Source organism: Phallusia mammillata, chromosome 8, assembly GCF_965637545.1.
Source record: "Phallusia mammillata chromosome 8, kaPhaMamm4.hap1.1, whole genome shotgun sequence".
In the NCBI taxonomy this organism is placed as follows: Eukaryota; Metazoa; Chordata; class Ascidiacea; order Phlebobranchia; family Ascidiidae; genus Phallusia; species Phallusia mammillata.
The window spans coordinates 6,613,293-6,630,671 of record NC_137259.1 but is presented as its reverse complement, the minus strand read 5'-3'; the positions used below and the strand labels follow the sequence as shown (position 1 = coordinate 6,630,671).

Below are 17,379 nucleotides of genomic sequence, written 5' to 3'. Positions count from 1 at the left end.
TTAACACGTAGATGCATTTGCCAATATTCCCGAGAGAAGTAAGTTAGTGCAACCGTTGCAAAGGGTTCAAATTGACTAAATTGGTTCAGTTTGAAAATTCAACATTTAAACGTAGATTAGATCAATATTGGCCATGTCATCGACTGTTTACAGCCTCTGCTGGCAAAATTTGTTGCAAAACACAGTTATAGGCTACAATATGCCCTAAAAACGCCAAATTGTGACGGTAGTTTTTGACATCATACCTTTTTTGTTTCTACTTTCTTGGCGGCATTTGGGTGCAAAACTAAAATACCCCCCACCCTTACCACCCATGGGGCTTGTGGTGCAGATATTATCGATAAGTTGAAAAATTCACTGCACCCCTATTACACCCCATGCCCGACGACAGACATCCACCTTCTGTAATGCACTTGCTCATAAAGTCGCATGCCAAAAAGCAACCAGACAAGTTTACGTGCTGGGCTGTTGCCGAGTGTCCGTCACTTGTGTATTTTAAGGCTTACTCTGCTGATGACAAGGTGTGGTTTGGACTAAAAAATGAAACAATTTGAACCATGGGTTCCGAAATGGAGCGTCGCGTAGTAATGATCCCACGTAAATTTTCTCATTGCAAAGGCGTCGCAAGACACAAAACAAACCTCTTTTGAAGAAATGCAATTTGCTATTGTATTAAAAAAAATATATTGTATTAAAAAATGTGCAACGTTACAACAAGAACGTTGCAATCGCATTAATTTTAAAAGTCACAAATATTTTGATATGCTTGATTTTACGCTATGGTTTGGTTCATCAGGGTTTTATACTTGCTGATACCGCACCGCTTTAAACCTATTGTGTGAATTCAAAAGGGGGTAGAGCGTTTCTGTTCTTTCCTAGTAGCTGAGTTACAAATTTTGAAACCAATCTTCCAGTTCCAAAAAGTCAGGATTCCTTAGTCCATCAGGTTGCATAGATTCTTGACAGTTTAGAAGCTCTGTGTGTGGCATCCTCTACAACCGTATGACACACGCGCCTTTTTAGAAACTGCGACTACGTTGCGTTGGACACCCATCACGAGGGGATATGTTCGTCAGCCCGTAACATAACACACATGCGCTTTTACTGCGCTTGTGGACCACCTGTAGTCTCTGTCTGTTATTGACAGGCCCTTTGACAGCTTTCCAAGCGAATCTGAAACTTCGTGTATGAACTTAAATCGAATTTAAGGGACTTTTCACATGAGGAGAATATTCACTGAAATGTTTCCGGTTTTTGTGGACCACCTGCAGTCCTTGCATTGTCGGTACGTGCCTTCTTCGATCGCCTGTCTTTCACGGAAAAACCTTAAGCGAATCTAGCTGTACATATGCCTCTGTATCAAATTCAAAGGTTATTCGGAGTCAAAATTTCGGCTACTTCGTTCACCCGTAAAGGGGCCGACGGAAGTTTATTTGTTTTAAATTTGTTTCTGAATAGACGCGTTGAAATAGCAATGGTTGAGAAATGATGGGAGACTGTGCTCTATCCGTCACTTCGGTTGTGGCCCTATTCCAAATTTTACAAAAACCTCTTATGATTCTTAGCCTTCCTATTGTGGTGAAAACCCACAGCTATGTTAAGGGGTTAAGTAATACCATCCAATGTATTGACCGAGCATTGAAATGGTGTGGCACTAATTTGGGCAAATACTTTTATTTTATCCTTTACTAAATGCAAAGAATTATAAAATCTCAATAAGTGGTGTGTACATTTATGCTTGGCAGCAGCAAATATACCCTTTGCTTTAAAATACAAATGTATTCAAAGTTTGTCAAAACTAGAATACAAATGTAATTTAAGTTTGTCAAAACTGGCATTTTGGTTAGCCGTATTAAAACTAGTTGTACGGATCCTACGTTAAGCCATACCCTCATTTAAAGCGCTTGTATTAAAACTACCATTTTAGTTCCAACTTCTTGCCCTTGTGCGTGGAAACTTTTTCACAAGATAAAATTTGTAGACAAAGTTTTATTGACAACTTGGGGCAAAAGACAATAACGAGATTACCATTTCAACAATAGCACTCACTTAAAACGTAGGCAGGTGTTCAATCAAATAAATACCAAGCACATAAGAAAAAGAATATGTACAATAAGATTGTATCCAAAACAGGAGAAAATACAAGAAACAGAAAGAATAACAACAATAATAGGAACAGTAAGGTGCACATTATACCAACAGAAGGGAGCCAAATGGTCTACAACAAAAATGATAGAAGGCGATAAATATTATTTCTAAAATAACCAGAAACTTGTTGGTAATTCCTTTATTTAAAGTTTGGTTGATAAACGGAATGATAATCAGTTGGTGAAAACAGGTAAACCACAAAGTAAAAGTTGTTTCATGAGTCAAATCATTTGTACATTCGTATAAGATTGCTCAGTGGTAAGTTGTTTCTGTAGTCTATTTCTCCACAAAATTTGAGCAGTTGTGGTCAAAACGTTTGTAAAATAGGCGCCGGTAACGTTGACAAAATGAATTAACGCGTCGGTTACAATTGTGGAAGAAATGCATTGTGGTCGAAGAGCGTCGGAGCTTTGTTTTTCTGTGTCCTCGTAGCCGAAGAAAGCATGTCTAATGTATGTCGAAAGTTACTTGCTCGCGTGCAAGGCTCACTCCTTGAGTCAGGACCCATTTTGCGGATTTAAATTACCGTTGACAAAATAGGACCAACGTGCGTGCCCCAAGCAAGACCAACAGTAACCCAGTGAAGCAATTTGCGCTTGTGCCCCAGCGGGTGATAACAGACGCGTTGGGTAAATGGCAACGGTCTTCGGGGGCTCCCTCCGGGTCCCTGTAAGTTTGAAATGTAACAAATTACTTTAGGCTCATGTCTTCAGTTTTCTGATGGTCGCGTTTTGAGCAAGGGGTTGTCGAATACTGTTGCGCTGTTTGTGGCGTGTGAACGAACTCAGCCCACCTGATAACGTACAAGGGTAAGATTAGGGTTCGGGGTGTGTTGAGGCTTGGCGATGTCAACTGCCGATTAGACGACATATCACTTGTTTTCTTGAAGTAAAGGTCATTAGCTTGAGTTTGTATGTCTGACATTCAGCTGACTCAGTGGCTTTATCTTTTATTGCGTGGATCAAACGTTTGGAATTCGTTGATGGATTTTCGGTTGTATTTTTACCGTGTGATGTATATTTGGTCGTACCCGACCGAAATGTCATCTTCATTACTGGGGCATCTAGGGAAGAAACTTGGCATTCGCTGTTTAAACTTTTAAAGCTCGGTTATAAGCCCTGTCACTATTTGTCACTTCGCACTATATTGTGAGCAGTGTCAGTCAAATACGAAGCCAATCCAATCCTATCCACTATGGTAATTTGCCTGAGTTTACAGTAATTATTGGCAGGCTTTGCAGAATTTTTTTGAAATTGTTTAAAGCAATTAAACAGACGAATTAACGTAAAAGATTGCCCCGGATCCTTACATTAGCCACTACTATCGCCCAAAAAGCAAAAAAATAAATTTGGAAAGACACGAAAACAAGACATAACAAATTGGATAAAGTCCGCCGAGGTCCACTGAAATTTGTTCGCGTGCGCAGTGTTTGTAACGTAACAAGTGCATTTGTCAATGAGTTTTGCGCTCGGCCTTTGCAGCGTCGTCATTATTGGCCGGATGTCAGCGGCGCAGTCAACCGTATCTGACCCAGGTCCGGCCGAGACCGCTCGGTACATTCGGTTCGCTTGTCACCGGGGCGTCACTGACTCGGCGGCCGGATCGTGTCTTGTTGAAGCGGGATCACCGGAACCAGGTCGGTCGGACAGTCCCGGTGGCAGTGACATTTTCTTATGAACATCATCTTCTTAGAGAACCGTGTTCCATCTGCGCGAGCGAACCAGATCTTTTTGGTCTTGCTCTTAAGTGGCGTGCAGCATCTATAAAAAATATTTTTGGTGACAATTTGGCCTTAGCACTCACTCAAAGCGTAGGTACGTGTAGGCACGTGTAGGCACGTGTAGGCACGTGTTTAATAATATAAATACGAAGCACAAAAGAAAAAAATCTTTCTTTTTTTTGTATATGATACATGAAACTTAAATAGCGGGAAACATAGGCGTTCATTTGAGAAAAACAACGATTTCTTCAGATGTTTAATGAAATCATTGTTTTTCTGTTTATGACATTTCATTTTCGACCTGTAACGCAACCTAATTGAAACAAAAGCGCCGAAAATATAGCATTTGATTTGGGGAAAACACACTATAAATAAAATACATGACAAAGATAAGAGATTTTCTACAGAATTTTGGTAAAGCTACTGTTTTTTTTAATCGTATTGGTATTTTCGACACCTAATTAAATTGTTGTACATTGAATCACGTTTAAACATCTACAGTTTCACATCTATATACGGGCGCCTTAACGCACTGTGGTCATAGTTTACTTCTGAATCACTTACTTGGTTGTGTCAGTGCAAGAACCACAATATCTCATCTTGTATTTTTTCTCACTCTTTGCTTTGATGTACTTGATATATTCCCTCCCTTTTCTGGGTAGGTTTGGCTGACAAGCCCTGGTTGTAGGAAGCTTCTAAAAGATAAAATATTATTTGTTTGTACGTCGACTAAAGTCTAAATCACTAATATAGTTAATATGTATTTTTAAGGCCTTTTTGAATTCGTTTTAGGTTTTATGACAAAATTCCCTTCACGGTCATGGCCAAACATGAAGTTATTTCTGTAATTGGTGCGTTAATAGTTACGGCAGATTTATTTTTTTGCTCGAAGCCGCCATTATTTGTCCTATTCCCACTGGTGTCGATCTGTAATTCGACCAAAATATACTTGTGCTTAAGAATTAGGTTTTTAAGAAAATCGCCAATGGAAATCATTCTAGTATTAGCAGTGGTTAAAATTATTTACCAAAAGATTTGGTCGAGCAATTTATTTTTTGGTAAACATTAGTGTCACTGTATTACGGTGAATTTTTTGTTTATTGCTTTAAAATGTGGTTTTGTCAATTTTCAATTTGATTTGCAAACGAACGTTTTAACCTATAGGCCTCAAACAACCAAATATGGTATTACCCCGTTAGATTAACGAGGATATGGTGATAATTGTGGGTGCGAAAAACTACTAAGATATTTCTCATTTGTGCGTCAAGGCAAATTCCCACAGCCGCATTCAGTGAGTAATCGTCAACATATACTGTGCTGGTTAGGATATTGTTACATCCTCTCAATTCCCCTGCCACGGATACGTCACTGTGCCGAAACTAATTCCCTCGTCGCTTTCGATCAAACGATGACGTCATCGCCCAAGCTCGTCCAGGTATCTTTTTCCTTTCCCGGAAATCGGGATCGGGCAAAAAGTGCAGGAACCCGTAATTTTAAATCCGTCTTTCCGCGCCGATGCCTTGTGGTTTCTATTGCGTTGTTTGTCCAATGCGAAAGACGCTCGTGCATGCAATGGAATTATGCTCAAACGTCAGTGGCGTTTTGTTGACGGAGAGGCGCATTGCTACGTGGCAGCGCTATTGTCTATGAATGGACATAATTGACAAGCAGTTGAAACTTAGGAAAACTCATTACATGCTGTATAAAGTTTACGTGTGATTCGCAAGTCAATTGTGACGTGCCCCGTCATCACCATGCTCCGAAAGCACGTAAACAATTTATTTTGTATTTACTCGTTAAGCCACATCGTTTATTGATACACGGCATTGACGCGTTTGCAGTCAAATCTTCCAATGGGAGCTTTCAACGCCCAAGATTGGGTCTGTCCTTGGCACCAAGACCGCCGCCTAATGACTGTTTATTGGCTTTCGGCGGCGAAAGGGGGACAAACTCTGGTGTTTAACTTCGACCCGACGACGCCGTACGTACTTGCCGGCGCTCTCATGTGACTGGCAGAAGAGCGCCAGGAATGCGTAGGGAAGGCGCCGGCGTTGCCAAATGGCGCCTGAATGCAAGTGGAAGCTGCGACTGATGACAGAGCGTAGAAAAGATGATTTTGCTGCTTGCCGCATGGCGACCACGACATGCGCTTGCAGATGAGCCATGTTTACCGAAAAGACATGAAACAATTTTTTTTAAATTTCGTGATCATAGGTATTGAACTATTTTATATGTGTAACTGTATAGGTACATTGGTCTTTTTGAAAATTGGTGTTGACCATGCACGAAACTGTATGTTCGTTTTTGTTGAAAAACGATGTTTACAAATATATTATTTAGTACCGAGGTAATGGTGAAAAACGATAAACTTTCATGAAAAAATCTATTTGACTTTCCATCTTTTAAATTTTGAATAAATATTCTTGGAATCGCCAAACACCAATGTATTGGATTTTATTGTGTCAAAACGTAATAAAATCGAAGCAAAGTCAAGTTTCGACAAAGCATCCATTCTACGCAATTTTGTCTCCAACTCGGCAGGGGGTTGATTTAAGAGATTTCGCAGGTGGTAAGTCAAATGGGTTTTGTTGACAATGTATTGTGCTGCTCGTAAATCGGTTCTTGGGCATGCGTCGGCTATGAACGTCCCGTTACATCTGGTTTGTTTGCGATCCCGTGAAAGATTCGATTTTCATTGCTTTTGCTGTTTGTTTTGCCTGCTGCGAAGCAAAATCGGTCGAAAAAACCCACCAGTTGAAACCTCGCTGAACACCTTCTTGAATCGGCCGCTACTGCGATTGGAACAATGAGTTTCTGTTCAACCGACCCCCACGAAAGTTTTATTGCAATTTTACGGAAGGTATTGAATTTGCTTAGTAACTGGTTGAGATTTTAATTGATGCGAAACCACAGTCCGCCATTTCTGCCCTTAAACAATATTTAAAGCACATTTTTCTCAAAATAACTTAAAATCGTCAAAACATTCGCAGGCCTATACACCAATTGACTTCTAAACTAGATTTTTTTTATCTTTGTAACGCATTTGTTTCATAAAAATAATTCAAAAGTTACAGTTAAAACTTTACATTTGGCCAAACATTTCCAAATGGATTTTCATATTATTTCCAAATTTAGTTTATGCAACGACAATCGCAACCTATATCGCACTTGTGTGCCAAGGTCCCATGAAAAGAAATGATATCATGCACGCTGCCACCCCTGGGTGTACAGACGGATTTATGTGGCCTTCTCATCCGCTCAGCCGCCGTTAATCGTCCGTAGGTGTGGCACGCGACATCAATGAAATCGCTCGTTGTAGGGCGTTGTACCGAACCACCATGTTTCGCATACCAGACTGCGATGCGCACATTAACGTATACTTTGATGTAGAACTTTGATGATTGCTCGCATATGCAAATGTATTTACCACCACGCTTAACTTAATGTTAAAGGAATACTGCTCTTTTTAAAATGTTAAAGAGTAAAACGGTGAATCACCAATTAAACTGATTAATGGTTTTGTGCAAAAAGCGATCAGATAGCACTCTCAATCACTCAGTTTGTAGTTTCACATACGCATATATGATGATTAAACATTTGACACTTTAATTGAAATATTGACTTTACTAACCGCTTGGAGATTTGACTTGCGCTTTGAATGAACTCCAATCGCCACGCAATATGTCTTTTTGGCTATCTTTGTTCATATATTCACTTTAAACTGGCATGCCATCCGTAACAATGGAATTGTGTTTTTTGGTTTTCATCTCAAATCGTAACACACTTTCGTGGTTTTAAAACGTTAAAATCAATCTTGTTTTGTTAAGTTTAAGCGGACGTGTTCAAAACTTTTATTTTTCAAAAGCTTCTTCTCAATAGCCCTCAATCTGTATTTTACAAAACATGCCCTTTACTAATGTAAACAATTTGGACTTTTGTCTGTGTTTCTGGGAATCAGCAGGGCGCGTAAATTTGGTACATGGGAAGGCTCGATAAACCGGTTTACAGTTTGTGCTAATCATGGCGCTAGACGGGCTTAATACGATTTTGACCTAACCAACAAGGTTATTGTGTCATTCATGTTACTGCTCCGTGGTGTTATCGGGTCAACAGCGGTTTTGTTCCCCGCAAATTGAAGCCAAATTCCCGTAACTTATAAACAATCTTTGTTGAGCAAGCTCTATATACAACTGTAAAGGTTACATTATTTTGTAAACACGTTTTCAATGAAAATTGTTTATGTGGCAACGAACATATTTCTCACTGACTTCCGGGACCAGTGGCAAATTCAACCTCAATTCGTCAATGTCTGTTATGAAAAACGATGTCTTTGAATTTAATTATGTGATATGGTAATGCACAATAGAAATCTTCGTACTTCTCCGCACTAGGGGCTTGGGTAGTAGCGCTGAGGCGTCTGAAACTGTTTTTAGTCCACTTGAACGGGTGAAATGAAGCGCAGAGTCGCCCCGGACATTAAAACAAGCTTGATTCGGGCCCGACTTTACATTTGGGTCGCAATTTCTTTTCCAAAATCTAACCCTCAAACGTTAGTCGGACTGATTTTTGTGTAAAATTTGCGTACGGCCTGGGTTTTGGGCTTGAACTTTCGGGACGGTGTTTGGCCGACTGCAGCCTTACAATAAACGAAATTTGAAAAAAAAAAACACTAGCGAAATATTAGGCAAACCGAAATTTACACACGCAAACGGAACCTGTAACTACTTTCGATTCTTTATTTAGCCATATGTTTTGTCAAGACCGAAATATGTTCAGTAGGCAACTTGCATATCAAAAATTTGCGACACAACTTACCTTGGTGTCATTTTCGCAGGGTCGAACGATGCAGAGCCTGGTCTCGAGCTTCGATTTGCAATGTCTCTTCTTCTTGACACGCGATGATAACCCAAGACCGCAAGGCTTCGAGCATTCATTCCATGGCGAAACTTGTTTCTTGCACGAGTTTTTGCCGCGCCTGCCGCCCTTGGACGATCTGTTCCTTCCTGCTTCAATCTCTTGCGTTTGAAGCAGCAGAAACACAAAGGTGGTGATTACAGCTGTTGATATGACAGCCTTGATACTGATCGGTCGTCGTGCTGAATGCCCCATATTATTGTTTTCAGATTAATATTCTACACCGGCTTCTGACAGTAAGCACAGTTATATAATATGCGTTTGTAAACAATCCTGCAACGGCATGAAGAGATCACTGGTAAGTAAAAACCTTTAATAGTGCTGTTTGTGCGAAGTCTGCCGAGCCAGTGAAGCACAAATCCCCGATCTGCCACTCTAATTGCGCGTAAAAGTCAGTTTGCCGCAAACCTGTGTTGTGCGCATAGTGCATTTGATGCCTTGGAATTTATGCCAACCTCAGCAATAATCGAGGCTATTTGGCGTGGCACGCATTTTTCAATTTTTTTCTTTCACGTGTTGATTTCAAACTTTCCTGCTAGGTTAAGAACTCGCACGCGAATGTCATCTACTTTGATCGGAAATTCCTCTCATTATCCCATTAATGTCCGCAATCTCAACAAAAATTCCGCTCTAATCGAGCCTGCGACCCCAGGCTTGATGAAGCCATTCCGCCGGAAAAACACCACCGCAGCGCGCCGTAATGTTGACTACGGCGCCGATGTTTTGCGTCTAATAGCTTGCTCTCTGGTCCCCTGCGACATGACGTCGCCAGCACTGAAATTAAACGAGTCTTTTTGCGCGTCGCGGCCTTAGCTGCCCTTTGTATTGCTTTTAAGTAGCCAGCTTCCTTTTACACCACGGCTTTTTTTTCTCGCAAATTCAAGTCGCGGGCACCAGGCGTCCTGAACGAATGGAAATGAGTGACTGCTCGTTACAGGGCGTGAAAAGCAGCTACAGAAGGATTCTGATCTGCACCGAGGCCAATGTGTTGAAGGTACATGCTGACCTGCTGCCGTAACCCTTTCTGCCTTTGAAGCTGTGTTAAAAATAGAAAACTTGACAGATTTGTCAAAAAGCGGTCCGACCCACCCACTGACTGCCGCGGACTAAATACTATTTAACCCAGCTTGGAACCTCCAGCTGATACCACTATTTGTTTTGTACATTTAGTATTATAGACTATATTTACACATACATCGTATAATGTGTGCAGCCTTTAACGTTCTTATTGAATTAAAGATCATGCAAAGCCGCAAAATTCTCTCTATTTTGACGTCATTATTCAAAATGAGATGTCCTTTGCTGTCGTCACAATTGACGTCACGGTTACCATTACCTGTTGTCACGCCCCCTAACCGCATCTGTCACTCGAACTGGTAGGATAAATCCGAAATATGCACACTTTATAGGCATCTGTGACGTTTGTTACACCAGGCAGGCGTATCTTGCGGAAATATGCTTGAAAACGTGTGCGTTCAGCCCCTCCATTTTCGCGATTGCAATCTGGCAAAATGTTCCCTGAACTAATTATAACCCAGCGCAAACTTCACTTACGACGTCTTTCATTTCTTCCATCCGTCACGCATTTAAAGCCCCTCTTTTTAGGCGGGGCGCCGTGTTGACGAAAGGGGCCTGCGAGGAAGCGAGGCCCGATTAGCACCCCAGGGGAGCCCCTCTTGTAAGGGGTGGTTTACGGCGTAAATAAATTATCACGCCTTTCAATCACATAAAGTTGTCAGCTTGCCCTCGAATCCGCGGTCTTGCGAGCGACGTTCAACCGGGTGTTGTTCGGATAAGCCGCGGATTTAGGGCACAAAGCGGACAGAGACGGAGGCTTCGATATCAAAGCTCCGGAGATTCATGTCCTAACAACCCTTGTTTATATCCTACAAAGTTCACTGACACTGCTTCCTACTGGTATTTTCGCTTCAGTGAATGTGCGGTTTCAAGTTGGGTCAATTGGGTGTATTTGTCTTTAGGATATTGCTTTCTATACTGTTGTTCGAGATGACTGTTTTTTTTACATAGATCAGTTCCGGTACTACCAAGTGTTTTGTATTTATGGTGAATCATTTATACTACCAGACATAATGTTAGTTTCAACATTCATTGTTAGTATCACCATTAGGAACAAAATTGAACGAATACTCGAGGCAAGCGGATAACCACAAACAAGCCCTTTGGTTTTACTGCAAAATTTCAAACAAATAATTTCACAACAACATACAAAATGTCAGCACGTCGACTCTCACGTGATCTCGATGGTATCTTAACAAAAGGTAGATTTCTCTGAAAATCCTGGACAGTCGTGTTTCTTTGGGGCGCCGTTATTCTGCCCAGAGGTCGTTTTAGCTCTTGCGCTGCTAAACAGGCACACAGGGCAAACAGTGCAAGACGCTAAAAGCCTCGAAACCTGTCAGTGTTCGCGTGGCACGGGGCCTTAACCGACCCCAAGTCTGATGGCTGGAATGCTTGGCACGCAGAGCAATTTGCGTCAACTCGCGTTTTGATGCACTTTACCCTTTACAGTTGTTTCCCCATACTTGCACTATTTCTGATTGTTTACCACAACAAATTTTTCAGGTGTGCAGACCCTGTCCCCTTCGAGAAATGGGTCTACTCAAAATTCCCAAAATGCTCAATCCACGCACCCACATCAACAGCAAGCCATTTTATATGAAATCAAAGTTGTTGAGAAGGATATATATTGCCATTGCACGCACCAGTGTTAAAAATTGAAATTGGCGATGTGTGAAACTTTTGCATGCTTGACCATGTGGTGTAAATCTTTGTCAAAAACAAACAAATCACAACTTTTCCATGATAAAAAACCAAAAGTGGCAAGTACACTACAGTCGAATTTGTTGTAAAGTTTAACTTTCATTAACAGTTAACAGTTTTTTTTTAAAGTTTGATATATTTGGTTTGGAATTTGTCCACGGCCATGTAATCTTACATGTAATCTTAAAGGATAAACGATCCCTTATTCCAATTACATGCTTTAATATCAATTGGCTTTCATTTCTTGCTTTTTTTGGAAAAAAATGTTTTAGAATGATATTACAACTTTGAAAAGTGTTTAGTGTTCACTTAAAACTGAAAGTAACGGAACAGGTCAAGTTTGACGTGGAGGTTTTGTTCCGTCGTCCGTCTTTGTCGCCATTGCGGAATGTAAATTGTGCGTGCGCAAATGCTTTGGCGAGATGTAGGCCTACATCTCCAAATATGACAACCATGTTCTACTTAGGGCACCACGTCTCTGGCTTTATTTTGAAATTAAAAGAAAAAACGGGCTACATGAAAAAAAAACAGGTCATATTTTTTCATTTTTTCAATCTATTCCCAGATCTGTTCCTATTTGAAGCTTTTTATCAGAATCAAATATTTATAAAAGTTGTAAACTCCAACTATTGCGAACATCCAAATTGAAGGGTAATTCCTATAAAAGTATTGAGAAAAATCACCATTTATTATGCTGTAAACGACAAGTGCATGTTTGCTTGTTTAATATACATTAATAAATTCCGACATCGTTACAAAGCAATTTAGTTTTATCATCTGTTTTTGCCTACGTTTCTCCATCTTAAAATAAACTTTCAAATACATCAAAGTTCGCTTAACATTTCTAAAAACTGTTCGAATCGTACCAGTCTCAATATACACCCGATTGGTCATTATACCCAAACATCACGTAAAGGTAGACACGTGAGTATTGATCGTTTTGTTGACAAAACCCCCACTAAGGGATAATCGCGACGCTAGCAAGCAATGCAATGCCCGGGATTTCGTACCAAGCTAGTCTTTTTGTGCACCAATTTGTGTTTGCTCATCGTATAGCGGTCTTCACAGATGCACCATTGTCCGACATGCCTTGAGTCAACAGTCGTTAATTGCGACGGCGGCCTAATCAAACTAACGGCCTGCGATAAGGCGGCTCGCGAGGCCCTCCATGAACAATTCCAACGCTCGTTAGCTAGCTATTCATGCCCTATCACCTGCCCGCAATCTTGGTTCTAAGTCTCGACTTGATTGCTTCAGCTAGTACGCGGGTCGCAGCTGCGTTCTGCAGAAACGCCAAAGGAATTTCACACCTGAGAGTTATAGTTTAGTGCTCCTTGCAAACCTCTGCATTGTTGAATAGGGCATTTGTTTAGCGGCCAACTTTATTTGCCCATCTTGGGTTGTGGGGATTGTCAAATATATTATGTGGTTCAAGCAGCTGATGCCTTCATATATCCATTGACTTGCCTTCATAATTTTATCTTTGTGTGGACTCTGTTTGACTATGAGCTGGTTTTATTTTTGCACCCGCATTCGGTCTAAAAGTTCTCATTTGGACTAAATTATCGATAAAGTAGTTGGTTCTTAAAACCTCGAACCAAACGTCCTATAAATCAGTTTTATTTGTGATTGCTAATTCCATGAAATGTGGAAAACTTTAGTAGCTTACATTTTACAAAAACTAGATATATATATTTTTTTGTATGTATTTGAATTTTTGTATGTATTTGGTTGTATTTGAATCAGAAAAGATTTGAATTATTAGATCATGCTTTACTGTCAAGGCGTTTTTATTCCACCTTGTTTCAAGCTGATAATAAGAACGCATTGTTTGGGGTTTGGGCCAATCCTTTTTTGCATGAAGGGAGTTTTATGACGTACAAAATTACCTTTTTCGTTTTGATTTTGCCTGGTTGCTGCTCAAGACTGTCACCCCGTGGACAAAGTTTAGTGAGTCGTAGAATGTGCTGTTAGCAATGTACCTAGTCGGTTCATAAATTTTGATATTTGGTGCCAAATAACATCTGTTGTGTGTTGTATCTAAAGGTACGCCCATCACTGTTTATTATTTACTTGTCATTACGAAACAATTATCTTATTTCAAACAATACCCTTTGTCTACAAACAAGGCTTTATTGAAAATTTGCTTTCATAGTGTTCAAGGCTTGTAGGTTGTGAAGTCTGTAAGAATTAGGGACATGGTGGTAAATGTGTAGCCCAGCGCCATGAGAGTTATTTATTTTCAACACAGCAGGCTGCCATGACAAAATGGGAAATTGCTGGACACATGACAATCGTCAAAGTCCCCGCAAAGTTTCAGCAAACAAAGAAGATGTTGTCCGACGCGATGCCGACCTCCTTATGATTCGGAACCACCCGAATCGAATCCGGCGCCGCTCGTCAATTGCTCCATCGACTCCTCGAATTAAAGAGGATCAAATTCTAGAAGACTTGTGTCAAACCACTGGAGTAGAGCCAGAAGTCCCAGCAGATACCATGAACAAACGTGATGTAAAACAGTTAATTCGTAGGATCTCGACAAGCGATGCCTTCACGCAGCAGTTCAACAGTGAACTCGACTTTCTTCAGTACTTGTCGCAGCTCCATGCTACGTCTTCCACAGCGATGAGTTCTGGACAAGCACGGGCGAATCCGAATTATAGCAACAGGTCAACTGGCACTATTTTACAAGCTACTGCAAATTTGCGAAGAGTAATGTAATTGTATGATCATTAGTAATTTCTACAAAATTTTTACTGCTTTTGCTTGAGGCCAAGAAAATAACAAACTTCATTAAGGAGGACATTGCGTTTGTATAACACAGAAAAAAGCTCACAGAAAACGGCGACGCTATGAAATACTTTTGTTAGCATTTGGTTATAGCTATTGGTTGTAACCTGATGGCAGGACACAGTTAAAAGCCTGAATATACGGTTTGAATCTTCGGTTGGGATGTATTAGTCGGTAATTAAACATGTACCTGGTTGAGTCTAAACAACGTGGTTAAAATCGTATTTTTTAATGCAGCTCTGTTGGACAAAACTCACATTCTTCAGATGAAGTACTTGCGGCATCATCAAGCGATAAAGAATAAGTTTTTTTTATCATGAAATCGTTATCAACTGAGTTTTTGAACAAGGAAATTCGATGCATACTTTTTCACGACACCAATAATTAAGCACCTTTTGCTACACGATTTCAAAACTTGGCCAATTTGCAAATACTAATATTTTTGCGTTGGTTGCTCGTCCAAATACCTTTGCACTTGATTGTTTTTTTGCAATGATTTGTAAAAAAAACGCTATAAACTATGACCAAAGAAAAAAATACCGGGTACTTCTGGTTTAATTTAACACAAATTTATAAACCACTATAACTCAATGCGATGCTGTTGCCATAGTTTTTGCCTGTACTTTAACATGAATATCGGCAAACGTTTGTGGCACTTTCGACAGGCCCCACGAGAGGGATGGGTGCAGTTGGTGTACCACACCAAGGCTCAAGAGTGTTTAAGGTTCGAATAAATAACAACGTTTAAAGATGAATTCAGTATAACGAATATATTTTTTGTTGTTGCTTCAAAGTTGAAAAATATCGCAGCTGGTTGTCGAAGAAAGCATTTTGACTTCCTATTTGTGATACAAACAGGGAGCATCTAGATCCCACAAACCTACCGCATGTGCTTCCCTGCTTGTGGAGATTTTTTGGGAAAAGTCAAGATGTCAATTTTAAACGTTCGGGAATTTTTTATCGCACACTGACGCAGATACACTCTAAAGTCTAAAGCATTTTTTTACTTGTGTTTATGAGCTGGTGCCAATGCAAGTTGTTTCTGTGCTTCAGTTACAAAATTCTTTTTTAAACCAACGGATAGCTTCTGGAATTGATTAGACTTCGTTTATTTTACATTAGCATATTAGACTAAAAAGTTTTTGGATGTTAAATTTTTTTTTAAAAAGGGTTTTTTACTTCTACCTCTTTATTCTTTTTTTAACAAAACCGCGGTTTTCTCAAAAATCAACCTATAGCTTTTGTAGAGTTTGTGCAAGGTTCAGCTTCTCAATTAGGCATCACCACTAGCATGGTCAATGGCAAGGATTATAGCGTTGTAATGTTTTGCTTTCTGTGTGGTTGTGAGTTTGGTCGGGCTTTTCGGACGTATGTTCCAATGAAACTGGCTTCATTGGCACTTCAGACTTAAACATGTAGTTGTATCAAATACCACCTTAATCGATCTAACTTTCCGGTTTCAAAAATTGGGTGCGGGTCGGGTTTTGGGCCTGTGATTTCGGGTTCCGACCGATTTACAATTCTGGCGTCCTGACCAAGGGTATATTTTCTGCAAGTCACGACTGAGTCACAAACTCAACGAACTGCTTGTTGTCCTCTGGTTACCAAAGCAAACCAAACCATGGTGTATTGGAGAATTTCCTTCTATTTATTTAACTTTTTTATTGCAATAGTCTGAATTTATTTGAAACCGCACCCAAACATTTTTTGTAAAAATAAATTTCGGGCGATATGGGATTTACTCTGGTTTAAGCCAAACCCTTGTAAATATACAACGCTTTCAAACTACAAATAATCCATTAATATATATGTGACATTTGAACACAGTTGTAAATCTAACTCTATACCAAACAGTCCTTATTTGTGTATACAACGTGTCAAACCCTGTTCTATTTTGTTTGGGTTTTCAGTATTTGGGGCGTAACATGGATCACCAAACATAATGCGTACAATGACAAGACTGTCCGGACGAAACCTTCGAACTATGTTGGATTAGAAATGGTTGATTTAGGAAGGCAAATAAATAACATGTTATTGTCTTCCCAGGGAATGACAGCGATTTTCCCCCATCCCCGAAGGGTTTATCGGATTTTACCCCGAAAGTCAAGGACAAATGACAGGTTGCCGTCGCTACAAGCCGGAATATATGTCTACAGTATTGGCAGGTATTAAGAAGGCCCCCACTTACCCTCAAAACGTTTGTAACGTTGTGTTTAACCCCACTCCGCTCAACCCCAGCAAATCCTGACCCCGCGCGGGTCCTCGGGCGCCGCAGCCTGCCCCTCAAGCATGACCCCAAAGCCTGTTACGTAACGGGGTAAAAATAGACCCCCTCTAGGAACAGTGGTGTTCCTTGTTAGAGGACTGAGGGATTATCAAGGCGCGTACGGAAACAGCTACCTGCTATCGAGTCGACGGTAATCTATAGCAAAAGTCAACTCAAGTCTTCTACTCCATTTGAGCCTGATTGTTCTCTGCAGCAGTTCGCTTGGAATTTACCGAATCCGGTCGTTACGCCTCATTGCCCGTGCGACAGCGATGGACCAATCAAATCACGTGGCGCGCTTTTGATTAACTGCGCCGCACGTCAACGCGCCATGACGTTTGCTATGACGTATCGCTTTCGAAAACCTATTTTGGGTAGGTTACGTTACTTTTGAACTTATGAAACTAATGGCGCTGCTGTTGTTTGCCGCTTGTTGTCCACTTGCCATGATTTGTTGTTTTTCAAACAAAATGAGCTGTCCGTATTTTACTGTACGTGTGATTCATACATGGTGCGCTTGGTCAAGTAACTTGATCACTTGTAAACATGAGAGCCATTTCTCAAAGAAATACTAAATAGTTTTCATTTTCTTAGGTTGGTTTATATAGATACTCTTCTCAAAACAATATGTCACAATATTTAAACTAACTTGTTTGAAACTGTTTACTATTTCAGTGAAGGGGAGAAAAGAATGGGTAAAAAGTGTAATCTAATGAATATTTTTCTTAAATAATAAAGGTGAACCTATAGTTAGTCATTA

At 40.3% G+C, this 17,379-nt stretch overlaps 2 protein-coding genes across 3 annotated transcripts; one reads left to right on the top strand and one right to left on the bottom strand.

The window, feature by feature from the left end:
• Positions 1–1,974: 1,974 nt before the first annotated feature.
• On the bottom strand, positions 1,975–12,537 carry LOC145204963 (CCN family member 1-like). 2 transcript variants are annotated; one of them, XM_080077582.1, is made up of 3 exons: positions 8,684–12,537; positions 4,433–4,560; positions 1,975–3,908 (listed from the first exon to the last, which is right to left on the bottom strand). In XM_080077582.1, exons 1-3 carry the CDS (start codon positions 8,975–8,977, stop codon positions 3,731–3,733), a joined length of 600 nt encoding a protein of 199 aa, XP_079933708.1. In that variant the 5' UTR covers positions 8,978–12,537; the 3' UTR covers positions 1,975–3,730. The 2 variants fall into 2 exon arrangements, with proteins under 2 accessions (XP_079933708.1, XP_079933707.1); XM_080077581.1 differs by having other exon boundaries at positions 4,433–4,563; positions 8,684–9,789.
• Positions 12,538–12,782: 245 nt separating this feature from the next.
• Positions 12,783–15,477, top strand: LOC145204824 (uncharacterized). Its single transcript, XM_080077422.1, has 2 exons — positions 12,783–14,232; positions 14,591–15,477. Exons 1-2 carry the CDS (start codon positions 13,832–13,834, stop codon positions 14,655–14,657), a joined length of 468 nt encoding a protein of 155 aa, XP_079933548.1. The 5' UTR covers positions 12,783–13,831; the 3' UTR covers positions 14,658–15,477.
• Positions 15,478–17,379: the final 1,902 nt, after the last annotated feature.